Consider the following 15,096-nt stretch of genomic DNA (forward strand, 5'->3'; position numbering starts at 1 on the left):
CTACCTCACGCCAGAGAAACAAGTTCATTTGACAGCCTACTTCAAACTACTGGCCACAAAGACCCTATCTGCAAGAATGCTGCAAGCCCTAGGGTTCATGGCCTCTTGCATTCTACTAATTCCATATGCATGACTGCATATGAGGAAACTACAATGGTATCTAAAAAGCCTATGGTGTTTACATTCTCAGGATCTAGAAAGTACAGTTGTGTACACTTACCATAAATGTAGATGTTCGAGTGTATTCACTGTTGCAGTCATTACATTTGGGTAATCTGCTGGCAGGTTGCCCTCAGTCGGCCTGAATTCCAAAGTCTTGGGTCCTGCGTCAGTTGCTGTCTCTTCTTCCATGATGTCAGGTCGTCGGCGGTATAAAACAGGCAGCCAACGCCATTTTCTTTAGTTTTTCTTGCCCCAGATGTCAGGTGCCCCCCAAATGGGGAGCAAAAATATATATAAACTATATATACATGCAACAACATACACTTTACCTTCATCTAAAAGCAAATACACCACAAAGGCTGTAGAATATAGTGAAGGAAAGAGAAAACCCCAGAATAAAAGGGGTATGATGGGCTGGTAACCTGGACTGCCACAGTGAATACACTCGAACATCTACATTTATGGTAAGTGTACACAACTGTACTATGTTCTTTGTGTTTCACTGTTGCAGTCATTACATTTGGGTAGAATCCCAAAGCTATGGATGGGAGGCTGGAGCTAAACAGCATTAGGGGCGGCTATAAAGCCCTGCAGAACTGCAGTGGCAAAGCCTGCCCTGGACTTAGAGAAGAGAGGCAAATGATAATGCTTTATAAAAGTATGAACAGAACTCCAAGTAGCAGCTTCCAGAATGTTTTTGGTTGGTACACCTCTGAGAAAAACTGCTGATGTAGCTGCAGCCCTGGTGGAATGAGACCTAATGCCCTTGGGCACCGGTTTACCATGATGTAAGTAGCAGAAACGAATGCAGTGGCTTATCTACTTTGAAATAGTCTGCTTTGAAATAGCCTTTCCCTCTGATCCTGCAGCAAATGCCACCAGTAGCTGCTCCGTTTTTCTTAGAGCTTTAGTCCTGCTCAAGTAGAATCTTAGTTGTTTGTGTACATCCAAGGAATGCAGAATCCACTCCCCCTTGTTCTGTGGATTTGGATAAAAAGTTGGCAGATGAATAGTTTGGTTAAGAGCCACACTGGAAACCACCTTGGGCATAAAGGAAGGATTAGTCCTGAGGGACACCCTGTCTGGGTAAAATATGATAAAAGGCACCACAGCCATGAGGGCCTGTAGCTCTGAGACCTTTCTTGCTGAAGTAATTGCCATGAGCAAAGCTGTTTTCCATGATAAAAACTTTATATCTGCAGTAGCAGCTGGTTCAAATGTTGGCAGGGTGAGCTTTTCCAATACAAAATTGAGGTCCCATGCAGAAATTGGTGATCTTCTGGGAGGCCTTAAATTTTTGGCCCCTCTAAGATACTGTTTTAGCAAAGGGTGAGGAACGATCGGTGGCTCTGTGTTGTAATGAGCCAAGATGGCAGAGGCATGGATTTTTATTGATGAAAAAAATAGGCCTTTGTCATGCATCTCAGTCAAGTATTGTAAAATCTGTGGAATATTTGCCTCTGCTGCATCAGTTCCTTGTGCTTGGTTCCAAGCACAGAATCTCTTCCATTTATCAGCATAAGATTTTCTAGTACTAGGCCTCCTGGCTTCCAAAATGACATCCATCACAGATTTACTGAGAGGTGTTGTTTGAATAACTACATGATCAGCCGTGCTGCCAGGTTCAGAGTGTGGAGCTGATTGTGCAGCATCTGATTGTTTTGCTGAGACAGTAAGTGAGGTATTTGAGGCAAGTACCAAGCTGGGAATTGAGACATATTCCTTAGGATTGGATACCAGTGTTGGCGGGGCCAGTCAGGGGCAATTAGTATCATTTTTGTTTTTTCTTGTCTGACCTTTAGTAGGACCTTGGGAAGACGAGGCAGAGGAGGAAAGGCGTAAACTGATAGGTTTTTCCAACTGAAGGGTAGGGCATCCACTTTCCATGCTTGTCTGTGATAAGTCCTTGTGCAGAATTTGTCCAGTTGATAATTCCGAGGAGAGGCAAATAGGTCTATGTCCGGGCTCCCCTATTTCTTTGTTATCATGCTGAAGACTTGTGGATCCAGTTTCCACTCGTGAGGGTCCATAAGGTTTCTGCTTAAGTTGTCTGCCAGAGTATTTTGCTTTCCTGGCAGGAATTGAGTTTGAAGGTGTACTTGGTAGGTCAAGGCTGTGTCCTACAATGCCATGTCTAGTCTGCAAAGTGGGTATGAGTGCGTGCCCCCTGCTTGTTTATGTACCACATAACCATGGTGTTGTCCGTCTTTATCAGTAGTTGTCTTGGATGAAGTAAGTCCTTGAAGGTTGTCAGGGCATTTTGAACAGCTAGCATCTCTTTTTGGTTGATATGCAGATGCATTTGTTTTGGGGTTCATATGCACTGGATGCATCTTCCTGCCAGGTGGGCCCCCATGCATAGTCTGATGTGTCTGTAGTTAAGGTTTGGCTGGCAGGGGGTAGAGTGAAGGACTGTCCCATGTTTTGGTGACATGCCTCTGCCCACCAAAGAACCTCCTGTTGTAGGCAAGGAATGAGAGGAATCATTGTTTCCAGACTGTGACGATGTTGACTCCATAAACATTTTAGGTACCACTGTAGTTTCCTCATATGCAATCTTGCATATGGAATCAGTAGAACGCAGGATGCCATGAAACCCAAAGCCTGCAGAATTTATCTTGTAGATAACTGGGTTTTTGTTGCCATCTGTTTGAAGTAAATAGTCAGTTGCCTTTGTTTGTCTGGCGTGAGGGAAGCCATCTGGGCAGTTGTATTCAAGCTTGCACCCAGGAATGTTATCTTTTGAGAGAGTACCAGTTGTGATTTCTTTTCGTTTATTGTGTACCCTAGGCATGTTAGAAACCTTTTCACAAATGCCAGATGCTGATGAAGAATGTTCTTGTTCTCAGCTTGAATGAGACAGTCGTTCAAGTAAGGATAGATTTGTATAAGTCTTTGTCTGCAAAATGCAATTACTGATGCCAGGCACTTTGTAAAGACCCTGGGTGCAGTAGGTAAGCCAAAGGGCAGTACAGAGAATTGGTAATGCATAAAGCCAGCCTTGAAACGGAGGTATCTTCTGCACGATTCCCTTATTTGGGATATGCAGGTATGCCTCTTTTAAGTCTAAAGTCACTACCCAAGCGTTCTTGCCCAGCATGGGCAGAAGCTGCTGCAAAGTTAGCATTTTGAATTTTGGAATGTCCAGGAATGTGTTCAAAATTGATAAATCCAGTATTGGGTGCCAGGCCTTGTCTTTTCTGGGTACCAAGAACAGTCTTGAGTAAAACCGTTGTCCTTTTTCCTGTTCTGGCACTGGCTGAATAGCCCCCATATCCATGAGGGACATAACTTATTTCTGTGCCTCTGCCCATTGATTTTTTGGCAGATCTGACCAACCGTTTGGAATTGGCAGTGTGTGGAAGTGGAATCTCTATCCCTGGGATACTATGTTTAATACCCACTTGTCCTGGGTTATTCATTGCCAATTTTGAGCATAAAGTGCTAACTTTCCCCCAAGGGAGCTGCCAAAAGATAAGTGCTTGGTGATGGCAGAGGGAAGTCATTGAGACTGTTTACTGTAGGGTTGCGCTTTATTTCCTCCAGATTTGGAGGTAGAGGCACCCCATTGCTTTGACCTGTAAGAATCCCCTGACTGGTATCTAGAACCTTTAGGGCACCTGGATTTGCCCCGTGGAGCTCTGTCGGACACAGGAAGGGATCAATTTTTTGTAGGCCAGTATCTACTGAATCTTGGTGGCTGCACTTGTAAGAAGTCTTTTACAGTTTGCATAGACTTAGCATTGTCTTCCATTTTCTTTAAAACCTCTCCTGCCTTAATACCAAACAAAGTATCATGCTGTTAAAGGTGCATTCAACAATTTAGCTTTAACATGATTAGGCAAATTTTGCTCTTTGAGCCAAGCATGCCTTCTAATCATAGATCCAGTAACTGCGGCCCTGCAGGAGGCCACTAAGGAATCAAAACCACATTACAAAGTATGCTTTCCAACTTGTTCTGCTGCGTGCAATAATTCCTGCAATTCTTTATTTTCTGCACATTCAGAAATCAACATAATTTTCTGTTTCAGTAATCCCATAACATGCTGTTGATACTTGAGCATATGAAACTGGCAGTTGAAGGCTGTAACTGCCAAGGTTGCAGATGTATAAACCTTCTTTCCCCATCTATCCAGTGACCTGGAGTCTCTATCAGAGGGGGTAGGATTTTTTTGCTGTTGATGCCTTTACACCTTTTGGACCCTGTGAAATAGTTTCAGGGTCAGCAGCAGGGTTTTTAAATAAAAATTTGTGTGAGTCAGGAACCCTGTAATATCTGTCTGGCTTGCTAGGAGCTGGAGGTAAGGAGTCTGGAATCAAGCTTGACTCCGAAAACACATCATCCACAATGTCTAAAACAGGAGGTATGGCTAAAGACCTATGCTGAGGGAGAAGAAGGAAATCCCTAAGCCTTTTTTTTGATTCTGAGAAATCTTGACTCTCCCAGTGAAAGTGCTCCCTGAAAGTGTGCAAGGTTTCTCCAAAGGAATAATCTTCAGAAGGAGATGCAGATGGGATAGATTAATCTGCATCAGAATCCTCATAGGGTGGTATAGAAAATTCCTGATCAGAAGAGGAATCGGAAGAAATAGAAACCTGATCTGAAGATTCATAACCAGTGTTTTGCCTAGGCCTCTTATCAGGAGGGGGTTGGGAACCCCTGATCAAGGTAATTAGGTATTCAGACATTTTGATCATCTGCTTTTTGGGCATAGAGGCCTGAGCACGTGGCTCATGGATCAGTTTTTTAGCTTTAGAAGTTGCTTTTGTCTTTGATTTTGATGCTGGTATCAGTTTTATATAGAAATGCTGAGGCCTGAAGACACCCTCAGAAGCCGGTGCCTGCTCAGTGGCTCCGGACCCATCCGAGGGAGAGACATCCACGGGTTCAATACTTTGAGAATCTCATGGCGTGCCAAACTCCACATGGGTCTCGGTAGAGGCCTGCGACTCAAAAGTAGCGGGTATCAGGGGCTGTGAAAGCACCTCACTGAGTACCAGCGACTGGCTTAGGAGAAGCTTCGTCGTCGGTTTTGGACCTCGACGGTCTGTCTCTGTCCTTTTCTTTGCGTTTTTTGTGAACTCAGTTAGTCTGATTGCCATCCGACGACATTTCAGGATAGTTAAATCTGTTTCCAAAATATTTTGAGGCAAAGATATACCGACGCTTAATAGTATGTTGGTTAATTCTAGCACAAAACCGACAGCTTGGCACGTTATGATCAGGGCCTAGGCAAGGAATACAGTACAAATGGAAATCCTTATAAGGTATTTGCTTCCCACAAGTAATGCAATTATTAACTTTTACTGACATCGATATGGAGCAAAAAAAAGTTTCCCCAATGGGGTATTTATCTCTAGTGAAGACTTCGGTTCTGAAACTCGAATTCTAAAATTTCAGGAGTCGGCCGACCGGCACTTGCGAACTGCTTCTGCTTCGGGCACCGCATGGCGAGAAAGACTGAAGAAAATGGAGTCAGCTGCCTGTTTTATATCCCTGATGACCTGACGTCATGGAAGAAGAGACAGCAACCGACGCAGGACCCAAGACTTTGGAATTCAGGCCTACTGAGGGCAACCTGCCAGTAGATTATCCAAATGTAATGACTGCAGCAGTGAAACACGAAGAACATTCAATGATTCCTATCATACCTTGTCTACAGATAGAGTTCCTTTGGTGGGCAGAGGCCTGCCACCAAAACAAGGGACTGCCATTCACTCTACCCCCTGCCTCCCAAACCTTAACAACAGACGCATCAGACTATTCATGGGGGGCTCACTTGGCAGGGAAGTGCATTCAGGGCAAATGGAACCCAGGTCAAATGCACCTGCATATCAATCAAAAAGAAATTTTAGCTGTACAAAATGCTCTAACAGCCTTCAAGGACCACATTCGTCCAGGATAATTATTAGTAAAGATGGACAACACCACTGTTAATGTGGTACATAACCAAGCAGGGAGGAACCCGCTCATACCCTCTCTGCAAACTAGCCATGGCTCTGTGGAACACAGCTTTGAGCTATCAAGTGCACCTACAGGCTCAATTCCTGCCAGGAAAGCTAAATATACTGGCAGATGACCTAAGCCGAAATCTCATGGACCCACGCAAGTGGAAACTGGAACCAAAGGTATTCAACATGTTGGGAAACAAATGGGGGAGCCCAGAGATAGACCTGTTTGCCTCCCCCCAGAACTACCAGTTGGACATATTCTGCACAAGGACTCCCCACAAACAAGCTTGGAAAGTGGATGCCCTGTCCTTCACCTGGAAAAACCTGTCAGTCTATGCATTTCCCCCTCTGCCTCTCCTCACCAAGGTACTACTAAAGATCAAATGGGACAAACCAAGGACAATACTGATTTCACCAGACTGGCCACGCCAACACTGATGTACCCCCTCTTGCACAATGTGTCATTGCTGACACCATGGCACCTGCCTCAGACCCCTACCCAGCTGTCCCAGCAGGAGGGGTCAGATTCTGCATCCACATCTTCAAACCTTGAACCTAGCAGCCTGGGTAATTACCTGATCTCTCCATTACCATCCCTCAGTAAACAAGAGATGGATGTCATTCTGGAGGCAAGGATGCCTAGTACTAGAAAATCCTATGCTGAAAAATGGAAAAGATTCTGTTCCTGGAGCCAAATTCAGGGGATGGGCACAGCAGCACCCAATTTACCTCAGATTATTCTATACTTAACTGAGATGCTTCACAAGGGCCTTTCCTTTTCCTCCATCAAAATTCATGCCTCAGCCATTTCCACTCATTACAATACAGAACCACCCCACAAGTATTTAGCATGATAACAAAGAAATGGGGATGCCCAGACATAGATCTATTTGACTCCCCTTACAACTGCCAACTACAGAGATTCTGCACAAGGACTTATCACTCACAAGCATGGAAGGTGGATGCTCTATCATTCAGCTGGAAAAGCCTAACAGTTTATGCCTATCCACCACTACCTCTACTCCCCAAGGTACTCCTAAAAGTCAGACAAGAGAAGCCAAAAATGATTCTGATTGCCTCAGACTGGCCACGCCAGCACTGGTACCCAATCCTAAAGAACTTGTCTCAAGGGCCAGTCTGGACTTTACCTCAAATTCCTCATCTGCTGACCCAACAGCACAATCAGATCCTGCACAGCCAACTCAGAACCTTAAATCTGGCTGCATGGCGAATAATATAGCCACTCAGAACACACCTCTCTCTAAAGCAGTTATAGATGTCATTTTGGAAGCCAGGAGGCCCAGCACCAGGAAATCTTATGCAGAAAAATGGAAGAGATTCTGTGCTTGGAACCAGGCACGAGGACTTGAACCGCTTGTTCCTAATATTCCTCAGATGTTACAATACCTAACTGAGATGCTGGACAAAGGCCTATCCTTCTCATCAATTAAGATCCATGCCTCTGCCATTTCAACTCATTACAATACGGAACCTCCTATTTTCTCTCATCCACTACTAAGACAGTACCTCAGAGGGGCAAAAAACATAAGACCCCCAAGGAGAGCACCAATACCAACATGGGACCTCAACTTTGTCTTGGAAAAGCTCACACTGCCTCCTTTTGAGCCAGCCAATACAGCTGAGATAAAATTCTTATCATGGAAAACTACTCTGCTCCTAGCAATAACTTCAGCAAGAAGAGTATCAGAGTTACAGGCATTAATGGCAGTGGAACCTTTTATCATTTTTCATCCGGACAGGGTTTCTCTAAGGATAAACCCGACATTTATGCCAAAGGTAGTATCTAGTGTTGCTCTTAACCAAACCATTCGTTTACCAACCTTTTATCCAAATCCCCAGAATAAAGGGGAGAGACTTCTGCACTCTATGGACATGCACAGGCAGCTACGCTTCTACTTGGACAAAACAAAGGCTTTCAGAAAAACTGAGCAACATTTTGTGGCATACGCTGCAGGAACACAAGGAAAGGCTATTTCAAAGCAGACTATTTCAAAATGGATAGGACACTGCATTTGTTTCTGCTATGCCCAGCATGGCAAATCAGTGCCTAAGAATATTAGGCCACATTCTACCAGGGCAGCAGCCACATCAGCAGCCTTTCTCAGAGGAGTACCAACCAAGGAAATTTTGGAGGCTGCAACTTGGAGTTCAGTGCACAATTTTACCAAGCATTATCACTTACCTCTTTACTCTAAATCCAGAGCTGGCTTTGCCACTGCAGTTCTGCAGGACCTCATAGCCACTCTTAATCCTATTTAGGCCCAGCCGCCCAACCTCAGCTTTGGGATTCAACCCAAGTCTAATGACTGCAACAGTGAAACACGATGAACATAGTACAGTTGTGTACCTACCATAAATGTAGGACTGCAACAGTGAATACACTCTAACATCTACATTTATGGTAAGTGTACACAACTGTACTTTTAAGGCTTTCAGTTGTGCACTGCCCTTTGATTTTGGTCATGGATTGAAAAAGGTACTGATGGGTTATCCCACTTTTACCAGTTTGGTTTGCAAAAAATATAGAAGTAACAGGCTCTACTAATTTCTTAGGAATTGTCACTTATTTTAAACAAACTATAGGAACATGGCTTAGACCAGGATTAGTTAAGATTAAGGTACAGTAACATGTGCACCTCCGTGTTTCCCATTTTAGTGACTGTCGTAACATGGTGCTCCATGGTCCTCTACCATGAAGATGTATATCACCTCATAAGGCTGGCCACATGGACAAGTTGAATGCTAATGAGGCATTAGAGGAGAGAGGCGTATGCTAATTAGCCATGTGCTCTCCCAGGAACTGCCTTCAGCAGGGCATGTACATGTGCAATTGAAGAAATACCTTAGCTGTGTAGATAGCACTGCTATCCTTACAACATATCTGCATTCCTGTCACGTCTGTGGTATGTGAGTCGGGGTGGGAGGGAATCTGTAGACCACCAAGGCTTATACTTAAAGTGCCCTAACATTACCAGTGGCAGTACAGTGATCAGAAGGTGGTGATGATGGTGGGGAGATACAGAGACCACCAGGGATAATCAAAGATTAAAGTGCTGTAACCACACCAACAGCAATATGAGGATCAGGAGGTGGGGGAATATGCTAGCCAATAGGGCATAATAGATGGGTGCTGTCATGGCACTTAAACTGTTATGGGGGGGGGGGGACAGGAGGGCCGACATCTTATGGATGGGTACGGGACTGTGGTGTTTATGTGTGTGTCTGAAAGAATGAATGGGGGAAATGCTACTACTTGTACAAGCAGCAGATGTTCTTCATCTCACATTGCTGCAGTCCTGACACTTGGGTAGTCCGCTGTCCCAGTATTAGTCTGACGTCAGGACATCAGGGTACAAATGCGCATGACCGGCGTCATTTCCTCAGTCTTTATGGTCCGATGCAGAAGCAGTTTTGCAAGTGCAGGTTGGCGTTCTGAGATTTTCGAAGTCGGAGTTTCAGACCGAATCCAAGTTGAATATTTTGGTTTTTTCTTGCCTCAGTATTTTACGGATGTCAGAAAAAGTGAATAACTGTATTTCTTGTGGAAACAGATACCTCATAGGGATTACCATACCTTGTGTATACCTTGCTTAGGGCCTGAGCGTTGCTTGTGCTAGATTTAACATATAAAGAGAAGATTAGATTGTGCCAGGTTAGTTTTGTAATTATAAAATGCCGTCGGATGCTCCGATGCACAAAACAGCAAAGACTTTATTACTGCAAGATGTGACCTCTCAGGAGGTAGGCCAGGCGGAAGGGCTTCTCAAGTAGCTGTTCTTCCCTCCCTTCTCCCTGCTATTTCCAAGGCTTCTCCCAGGGCAGGCCAGGTTTTGTTTCAGGTGTTACCCTAGTTCTTCAGGGTCTGTACCTAAGAAGCATATGCTTAAGATGGCAGAAGATTTGATTACAATGATTAGAGGTTCTATGCCCCTCCTGATAAGAGGCCTAGGGTGGAACCTGAGCTTGGGAGTTTTGAGCAGTGTTGGATGGCGCTGAAGACTTGCAGGAGTATTCCCCTTACTCTGATTCTGATGTAGATGATTCTACTCCTTCTGCTTCTCCTCCTGAGGATTTTTCATTTTCAGAGACTCTTCATTCCATGAGGGAGCATTTTAAATGGGAAGGTCAGGATTTCTCTGATTCCAGGAAAAGGCTTAGGGAATTTGTTTCTACCCCAGCATAGGCCTTTAGCTATACCTCCTGTTCTAGATGTGGTGGAGGATGTTTTTGCAGAGGCTTCTCTGAACCCTGATTCTTTGCCTCCTGCTCCAGTTAAACCGGATAGATATTATAGGGTGCCTGAAGCTCATAAGTATCTTTTTAAGAGTCCTAGGGCAGACCCAGAAACTGTTTCACAGGGGCCTAAAGGTGTTAAGGCTTCTGTTGTTAAAAATCCTGTTCCTCGATAAAGAGGCAAGGGCTTTGGATAGATGGGGAAAGAAAGTGTATACTTCTTCCACTTTGGCCATGAGAGCTTTGAATTGCCAGTTTCACATGTTGAAATACCAAAATTATCTCCTTTCACAATTAAAGTCTAAGGTAGATGCTTTGGCGGAAGGTATTGAGTGTAAAGAGTTGCAGGATTTAGTTCATGTTTCTGAACAGGTGGGTAAGCATTCTTTGCAATGTGGTTTTGATGCTGTGCAGGCCTCTTGAGGGTGGCTGCCACTGTGAGGGAGCAGAATTTAGCTGAGCATGTGAAGACAAGGATTTTAGATGCTCCTTTACAATCTGATGTGTTGTTTGGTTCACCTGTGGAAGCAGTTCTAAAGAAAATGGAAGACAAGGCTAAGTCTATGCAGACTGTTAAAGATTTTTTGCAGGTTCAGCCTCAAGTTTAGTAGAAATTGGCCTACCAAGGGGTGGACATATCCTGCTTATGATTCCCAGTCTAGGGGTAGGTCTAGACGTGGTAGGGGCAGAGCTCAAGGTTCTTTTAGGCCTAGAACAGGGAGTTCACCTGCTCAGTCTTCTGGTGAGGGCAGGGGTCAGTCCTTTAACAGACCCAATGACCTGCCTTTTCAGCTGCCAGAATCCTCTCGTCTGGCAGCACCTTTGGGAGGAAGGTTAGCACTTTTCAAAGAAAACTGGAGTTTAATTACCCAAGACAGATGGGTATTGGATATCATTCACCACGGTTACAGGTTTTATTTCCATACCTTGCCTCCTTTCAAAGGCATGCCAGACATTCCTCCTCAACAAAGGAAAGAGGCTCACAGGCAAATTTCTCTGTTGCTCCAAATAGGGGCCATTCAGCGGTTCCTGTGCCAGAAAGGGGCTTAGGATTTTATTCTCGCCTGTTCCTAGTACCAAATTTGGATCTGTCTATCCTCAACACTTATCTGGACATTCCCAAGTTCAAAGCTTTTACCTCTGCTGGGCAAAGATCACTGGATGGTAACTTTGGATCTCAAGGAAGCTTACCTTCATGTTCCTATCAGACTAATTTGCAGGAAGTATCTAATTCTCATTATCAGTTCTCTGCATTGCCCTTTGGCTTATCAGAGTATTCACAAAGGTTCTGGCTCCAGTGATAGCTTTCTTCAGGCTAAAAGGAATACAAATCTATCCTTATTTGGACGATTGCCTGCTTCTGGCTCAAGGAAGGACGTGCTTCTTCAGCATTTGGAATATGTGATAGCAGTGCTAAGATGCCTAGGGTATTCTGTGAACAAAATAAAGTCCAGTCTAGTACCCTCTCAAGACATGTGCTTTCTGGGTGTGAGACTGAATACAGCAACCCAGATGGCCTTTGGACAAACAAAAGAATCTTTCTCTTTACTTCCATCAACTATCTCAACAGTCCGGGCTGACTGCAAGGACAGTCCTTCAAGCCTTAGGGTTCATGGCATCTTGTATTCTGGTACTTCCCAATGCCAAACTGCATATGAGGAAGCTACAATGGTATCTCAAAAATGTATGGACACAGCACTGCCAGGATTTGGACACTGTCATTCAAATAATACCTTGCATTCAAAAGGAATTTTTGTGGTGGGCTCAGGAATGTCACCTAAACAAGGGACTCTCTGTGACCCGGCCAGAGTCAGATTCTAACGACAGATGCCTCAGACACAGCTTGGGAAGCTCATCTGAATGGAAAGTGGATACAAGACAAGTGGCCTGCCAGACTGCAGCATCTACATATCAACATGAAGGAGATGTTAGCAGTCCAGTTTGCATTACTGGCTTTCAAGGATTTACTTCTTCCAGGGCAGGTGTTGATTCTAACAGACAACACAACTGTCATGTGGTACATCAACAAACAAGGGGGAACACATTCTTGTCCTCTATGCAGGCAAGCAATGATTTTGTGGAGACTGCGTTAAGCTTGCAACTGAATCTTCAAGCAAGGTTTCTGCCAGGAGCACAGAACTCCTTAGCAGATGTGTTAAGCAGGCAAATCATGGAAACTGGATCTTCATGTATTTCAGACATTGACAGTGTCCTGGGGAACTCCAGACATAGATCTGTTTCCACTAAACCACTAGCTGCCAAAGTTTTGCACAAAAAGGTTTCATCACACAGCCTGGAAAGTGGATGCTCTTTCTTTCAGTTGGAAAAATCTTCATGTGTATGCCTTTCCACCTCTGCCTCTCCTCCCAAAGGTACTCCTAAAGGTCAGACAAGACAAGCCAAGGATGATTTTAATAGCTCCAGATTGGCCTCGGCAGCACTGGTACCCATTGCTGAGGAGTCTGGTAAGGAAGCCTCCATGGCCCTTACCTTTGATTCCACACCTATTGTCTCAGAAGGACGGGCATCTACTCAATGTCAAGCTTCACTCTCTTCATCTAACAGCCTGGTATATTCTGTTTTGAACCATAGCAGGTCTCAGCTTCCTCAACAAGTTTTGAATGTGATTATGGAAGCCAGAAGACCTAGTACAAGGAAAGTGTATGCAGGAAAATGGAAGAGATTTTTATTTTGGTGTACAGCAAAGGATTTGGATGTTTCTGAGCCAAATTTGAGTGTGGCTCTTCAATATCTTACTGAGTTATTGGACAAAGGTTTGTCTTTCTCTTCCATTAAGATTCATGCTGCAGCAATTTCAGCTCACTATGATTGTGACCCACCATTGTTTTCTCATCCTTTGTTCAAGCAATTTCTTAGAGGGGCAAAGAATATAAGACCCCGAGCTCCTACTCCTGCTTGGGACCTCAATTTTGTGTTGGAGAAACTCACTCTACAACCTTTTGAGCCTGCAGCTACTGCTGAATTGAAATATTTGTCATGGAAGACTGCTTCTTTGTTAGCCATTACCTCTGCAAGAAGGGTGTCTGAATTGCAGGCCCTTATGGCGGTTGAGCCTTTCCTGATTTTTCATAAGGATAGGGTATCTTTACGTACTAATCCTTCCTTTATGCCTAAAGTGGTTTCTAGTGTGGCTTTAAACCAAACTATTCATTTGCCTACCTTTTATGCAAATCCCCAAAATAAGGGGAAAAGATTTTGCACACTTTAGATGTACACAGGCAATTACGTTATTATTTAAGCAGGACTAAGGATTTTAGGCAGTCTCAGCAGTTGTTTGTTTCTTTTGCTTTGAGTTCTCGGGGTAAGCCTGTGTCAAAACAAACTATTTCTAAGTGGATTGGGTTTTGCATTACTTTCTGTTACTCCCATCATGGCAAGGAGATTCCAGCTGGGATTAGGCCTCATTCCACTAGGGCTACTGCCACTTCAACAGCATTTCTAAGGGGTGGCAACTAAGGATATTTTGGAGGCAGCTACTTGGAGTTCAGTGCATACCTTCTCTAAGCATTACCACCTTCCTCTCTACTCTAAATCTAGGGCTGGTTTTGCCACTGCTATTTTACAGGGCATGTTGTCAGCTCCTGCTTCTTTGTGATTTGCCATCCTCCCTTACCTCTGCTTTGGGATTCTACCCAAGTGTCAGGACTGCAGCAATGTGAGATGAAGAACATAGTACAGTTTTGTACCTACCATAAATGTAGATGTTCAAGATCCACATTCCTTCCCCTCTGTATTTAGGGGTGGTTGTGTGGGTAGGATTGTACCTTTTTGACTTTGTATATATTGTACATATATTTGGTACAGGGGTGTTTGGTGTGTTGTTGTTTTGGTTTGGCCTTATCTTTTAGGGTCTTCTGACATCTGGGGCAAGAAAGTCGGTCATGCGCATTTGTACCCAGACTAGACTGGGACAGCGGACTACCCAAGTGTCAGGACTGCAGCAATGTGGATCTTCGAACATCTACATTTATGGTAGGTACAAAACTGTACTTTTTCTACCTTGACATGCAGATCAGCAATGATCTATACACTGTGGTAGTAATGCTCTTCAGAGACATTAGCCGATACTGAGGTTTTACCTTGTCATGGTTAACATGTCTCTGAATTGCAAATGGGCACATCGTGGGAGAACAGCATTTTTTAGCATGAGCCTTTAATGAATATTCAGGCTAATGTTCTCCTAAGATACCATAAGTAGGCCACTAATGTGTAGAATGTAAGGGTGTAGTAAAAGGTGCTATTTGCTGGCTTTTGACTGTATTTTCAATGTTATTGAAGTAATGTTTGCACCCATTCCCCTAACAAAAGTAAAATTTAGTAGTATCCGGTCACTTTGCAACAGTTATTTGTAAATGTTAGTACAATATTTTTTTTTTTTTTTACATTTTTTTCTATCATTTTTATATCTTATGCTTTTATTATCTTTTCTTTTTAAACAGATGGAATACACAGTGCCAGTGATCATGAGGTAAGCTTTAACTTTTTTTGTACTCCATGAATTAATCTCCCATATTTCATTGTTGACCGTTGTGGCAGGTATTAGTTTACTGAAGTTTTGTTGGTCATATTGTCCTTGTATTTCTTTGTGATGTCCACTGCATATCTGCACTGTTCAGATGACAGTATTTCTTAATAAAGGGGAAAATGCATTGCCTTCCTGCCATTTCTTCTAACACTTTGAAATTATTCAGTCCATATAGTTATGGT

At 43.7% G+C, this 15,096-nt stretch overlaps 1 protein-coding gene across 3 annotated transcripts in view; it reads left to right on the top strand.

Moving 5' to 3' along the window:
• The window catches only part of HMG20A (high mobility group 20A), a 1,114,809-nt gene that overhangs the window by 555,742 nt on the left and 543,971 nt on the right, over positions 1–15,096 (top strand). For all 3 annotated transcript variants that reach the window (XM_044077218.1, XM_044077217.1, XM_044077219.1), the window contains exon 6: positions 14,829–14,857. In XM_044077218.1, coding sequence (XP_043933153.1) covers positions 14,829–14,857 — 29 coding nt within the window. The remainder of the gene's footprint in view (positions 1–14,828; positions 14,858–15,096) is intronic.

The sequence above is a fragment of the Protopterus annectens genome, chromosome 7.part0, assembly GCF_019279795.1.
Source record: "Protopterus annectens isolate FY-2018-M chromosome 7.part0, PAN1.0, whole genome shotgun sequence".
Taxonomy (NCBI): domain Eukaryota; kingdom Metazoa; phylum Chordata; order Ceratodontiformes; family Protopteridae; genus Protopterus; species Protopterus annectens.